At 52.2% G+C, this 4,707-nt stretch overlaps 1 protein-coding gene across 1 annotated transcript; it reads right to left on the bottom strand.

The window, feature by feature from the left end:
• Positions 1–363: 363 nt before the first annotated feature.
• On the bottom strand, positions 364–4,194 carry HSBP1 (heat shock factor binding protein 1). Its single transcript, XM_054269343.1, has 4 exons — positions 4,121–4,194; positions 3,548–3,614; positions 1,659–1,778; positions 364–624 (listed from the first exon to the last, which is right to left on the bottom strand). The coding sequence occupies exons 1-3, from the start codon at positions 4,163–4,165 to the stop codon at positions 1,660–1,662; spliced, it is 231 nt and encodes a 76-aa protein (XP_054125318.1). The 5' UTR covers positions 4,166–4,194; the 3' UTR covers positions 364–624; position 1,659.
• Between the last annotated feature and the right edge of the window lie 513 nt (positions 4,195–4,707).

Below are 4,707 nucleotides of genomic sequence, written 5' to 3'. Positions count from 1 at the left end.
GGCAGTGGCTGCTCAGATGTCTCTCATGGTCACTCTGCATCTCCTTGATGCTCCAGGAACACACAGCTCAGGGAACACCAGCAGCAGGAGAGATGGTTTTGATGTTCAGTGCCTCTTGTTTCCAAAAATCACCTTTATTACATGGATGAAAGACAACACAATCCTCAACTAGAGAGTGCCTGATGCTCAGAGCTACAATGAATGCAATTAATTAAGTTTCAATCTTGTGCTTCACTCCACAAACTTACAAGGCAAGGTTCCCATTTGGAGGGAGTCACTAAATGCTGAGCTATCAAACATGAAACATCTACAAAAGTACAGGAAAGAGAAAAAAGTGACTCCACAAAAAAATACACCCAGGAGTTGAGATCCATAAGATCTGTGTTTTAATAACACAACCAAGTGATCCTCGTTACAAGAATTCAAAAAGTGAAATTACAGTACACAAAATCAAAATAGAAACTACCCTACCCCAACTATACAATGTACATTAGGAATGCAAGCTCTGTAACAATATAAAAATGCTTTCACACACTGGAGTTGCAAAGAGCCATTTTTTAATTCCAAGGATTTGTAGAAAAAAAAAAGAGTAAGTAATCTTCCATGACTTGAGTTGTTGGCAACCTGTTGGGGAAAAAAATAATAAGAAAGGAGATTACTGAGAATTAACAGAATGATGCTCATCAGAGATTTTCATTTGTGAGGTTCAGGCTAATGGAAATGACACTGAGGGCAACAAAGCCAGTAATGATTTGTGTTTTTAACAAGGTAACACAAAAATAGACACCTTAACAAGCAAGAACATATCTGTTCCAAACACAGGCCCACTGTAATACAGGGCAAGTGGGCAATCAGAAAGAATAAGAATATATAATATAACAGAATATATAATATAACAGAGCTTTACTGAAAGGTGAATTGCATTCCTCCAGGGACATGGATTGCACAATGCCTGAGTGCCCTTCCACACAGGCAGCACCTGCAGCTTGGCAGCTGGGAGGGAGGCACTGCTGAGGAGGAATTTACAGCTGAGGAGGAATTTACAGCTGAGGGACTCCTCAGCAGCCCCTGGGGCTCCACCTGGGCAGTTGCTCCAAAGCCTGAGTGCCTTTTCCATGGAGAAATCCCTCCTGGTGTCCACCCTGAGCCTGCCCTGGCCCAGCCTGAGGCCATTCCCTCTCCTCCTGTTGCTCCCTGGGAGCAGAGCCTGTCTCCTCCTGTCAGGAGTTGTGCAGAGCCAGGAGAGTCCCCCTTGAGACTCCTTTTCTCCAGGCTGAGCCCCCTCAGCAGCTCCTGGTGCTTCATTCCCTACCCTGGCCATGCTCCCTCTCTCAGAGCAGCCCCCAAACCAAGGAGCAGCTCCCTCTGTGTTAGAATCAGCAATTCCAAACACCCAGGGCTTTGTTTCCTCCCCCTGTCCCTGTTCCCTGGGAGCAGATCCCTAACCCCCCTGGCTGTCCCCTCCTGTCAGGGAGTTGTGCAGAGCCAGGAGAGTCCCCCTGAACCCCCTTTTCTCCAGGCTGAGCCCCCTCAGCAGCTCCTGGTGCTCCACTCCCTACCCTGATTCTCTCTCCATCACAATCCCCCAGAGCAGCCCCCAAAAAGTGACAGTCATCAATTCCACACTGCCAGGGGTGTGTTCCAAAGCCAGGATTTACTTTAGCCCTTGTTGGAAGCCGGGGTCTTGTTCTCCCCCTCGAGCTCCTCCACGCCCGCCTGCATCATCAGGTCGGCGATGTTGCGCTCCAGGTCATCGATGCGGCAGCTCATGTCATCGACTGCGCGGGGGTCAAGGGACAACAGGGACACAGCAGGGACAGGGACAGCCCAGGGACACACAGCTCATGTCATCGACTGCGCGGGGGTCAAGGGACAACAGGGACACAGCAGGGACAGGGACAGCCCAGGGACACACAGCTCATGTCATCGACTGCGCGGGGGTCAAGGGACAACAGGGACACAGCAGGGACAGGGACAGGGACAGCCCAGGGACACACAGCTCATGTCATCGACTGCGCGGGGGTCAAGGGACAACAGGGACACAGCAGGGACAGGGACAGCCCAGGGACACACAGCTCATGTCATCGACTGCGCGGGGGTCAAGGGACAACAGGGACACAGCAGGGACAGGGACAGCCCAGGGACACACAGCTCATGTCATCGACTGCGCGGGGGTCAAGGGACAACAGGGACACAGCAGGGACAGGGACAGCCCAGGGACACACAGCTCATGTCATCGACTGCGCGGGGGTCAAGGGACAACAGGGACACAGCAGGGACAGGGACAGCCCAGGGACACACAGCTCATGTCATCGACTGCGCGGGGGTCAAGGGACAACAGGGACACAGCAGGGACAGGGACAGCCCAGGGACACACAGCTCATGTCATCGACTGCGCGGGGGTCAAGGGACAACAGGGACACAGCAGGGACAGGGACAGCCCAGGGACACACAGCTCATGTCATCGACTGCGCGGGGGTCAAGGGACAACAGGGACACAGCAGGGACAGGGACAGCCCAGGGACACACAGCTCATGTCATCGACTGCGCGGGGGTCAAGGGACAACAGGGACACAGCAGGGACAGGGACAGCCCAGGGACACACAGCTCATGTCATCGACTGCGCGGGGGTCAAGGGACAACAGGGACACAGCAGGGACAGGGACAGCCCAGGGACACACAGCTCATGTCATCGACTGCGCGGGGGTCAAGGGACAACAGGGACACAGCAGGGACAGGGACAGCCCAGGGACACACAGCTCATGTCATCGACTGCGCGGGGGTCAAGGGACAACAGGGACACAGCAGGGACAGGGACAGCCCAGGGACACACAGCTCATGTCATCGACTGCGCGGGGGTCAAGGGACAACAGGGACACAGCAGGGACAGGGACAGTCCAGGGACACACAGCTCATGTCATCGACTGCGCGGGGGTCAAGGGACAACAGGGACACAGCAGGGACAGGGACAGTCCAGGGACACACAGCTCATGTCATCGACTGCGCGGGGGTCAAGGGACAACAGGGACACAGCAGGGACAGCTCAGGGATGGCTCAGGGACACACAGCTCATGTCATCGACTGCCCGGGGGTCAAGGGACAACAGGGACAGGGATAGCCCAGGGACAGGGACAGCAGCCTCAGCAGGCACCTCAGAGCCCCCCTCAGCCCACGCTGGGCACTGCCAGGCTCTCAGCACGCTCACAGGGGCAATTCCTGATTTCCAAAATCCCATCCCACCCTGCTCTCCTCAATCTGAGCCCATTCTCCCCCTCCTGTCACTCCAGTCCCATTTCACTTCAGGCCACAATTAAACCACCCTGAAGTTTCACTTTTGCAGGTGAACATTCCCAGCTCTGCCAGCCTTTCCTCCAGCAGAGCTGCTCCATCCTCTGATCAGCCTGGAGCCTCCTCTGGTCCCTCCATTCCCAGCCCCAGCACTGAAGTGACAACATTGCCCACTTCAAACCTCTCTTACAAACCCTACTGGCCCACAGACTCAGTGACACTTGCAATCCCGCCCCCATCTGAGTTTAGAAAAGGATATTTCTTCCAATGATTTGGTCAGACATGGTTTGAAACTTGTCCTGCATTTGCTGGAGCAATGTCTGCACCTAATAGAAAGGGATAAAAAAGAAATGGTTTGTTTCCTTCAGAGGCTGTTACCCAACACCGTTCTTTCACTGCTAAGCCCAAACCCCTGCAGTACAGTTATACCTAGAGCTAAAAATGCTCTAGGTATAAATATACGTATAACGAGGTGTTACAGGAAATATTTGTAAGATTTAGAACCCGGCCGCCTCCCCAACCAGGACCAAAGCCTGGACAGCACCTCCATGGCCCTGGTAATGTCCATAGCCCTGGTAATGTCCGTGGCCCCGTTAATGCCCATGGCCCTGTTGATATCCATGGCCCCGTTAATGTCCGTGGCCCCGTTAACCACAGGGGGATTCTGTGAGGTCACAGAACGGGTTGTGATGAGGGCCCCCTCTCCTTCCACCCCCTGCATGACCAGCGACCCCTCCCGCGGAGCAGCTGCTCTATCCAAGCCCCATCCATAAGCGGGTTTTCCCTCCTCCCCCGGCTCTCCGCAGCCCCCGCAGCCCGGCCCGGGCCTCACCACGGCCGTCAGGTCCTGGACGCTCTTGGGGTCGGTCTCGGCCATGGTGCCTCCGGCGGCGGCTCCACTTCCGGGCCGCGCCCCGCCGCTTCCGCCAGCTCTCGCGAGAGCGCCCGCCCCGCGGCATTGTGGGAAATGTAGTCCTGAGGCCAGCTCCCGGTAGTCCACAGACAGGCCCAACAATTAAAAATTTTCATTATTTCTACATTTCGGCTGAAAATTGCGGCGTTCTCTTATTAATTAGCCTTCTGTCTTCTATTGGTTATTGCTGTATGCGTGGTTTTAAATCATTCTATGTAAAGAGCTTCTCTGCTCTAAATATTATACATTTTTGTTTGAATGACAGCTGTTGTCTCTGTTTAATATGCACAATTTGGTTCCTGAAGTCCTCATTTTTTTACACAAAGAAAAATTAATTATTTATTTTAATAAATAATAAATTATGAAATTTATTATTTATTATTTATTAATAAAATTGTATTATTTTAAAATTATTGTTTATTTTAAATAATAATTTATTAATTATTTATTTTATTACTTTTTGTTTTGTTTTTTACTACTTTTTGTTTTGTTTTACTTCTTTTATT

Source organism: Melozone crissalis, unplaced genomic scaffold, assembly GCF_028551555.1.
Source record: "Melozone crissalis strain CALT ecotype California unplaced genomic scaffold, PUWL_Pcris_2 ptg000007l_1, whole genome shotgun sequence".
NCBI classification, from domain to species: domain Eukaryota; kingdom Metazoa; phylum Chordata; class Aves; order Passeriformes; family Passerellidae; genus Melozone; species Melozone crissalis.
This window is presented reverse-complemented; position numbering and strand designations above follow the sequence as displayed.

Coding starts and splice junctions, on each gene's coding strand:
- HSBP1 (XM_054269343.1), bottom strand. CDS start 4,165: ATGGCCGAGACCGACCCCAAGAGCGTCCAGGACCTGACGGCCGTG. Junction 3,615..4,120: donor TCCAGGACCTGACGGCCGTG/GTGAGGCCCGGG, acceptor CCTTTCTATTAG/GTGCAGACATTGCTCCAGCA. Junction 1,779..3,547: donor TGACCAAATCATTGGAAGAA/ATATCCTTTTCT, acceptor ACCCCCGCGCAG/TCGATGACATGAGCTGCCGC.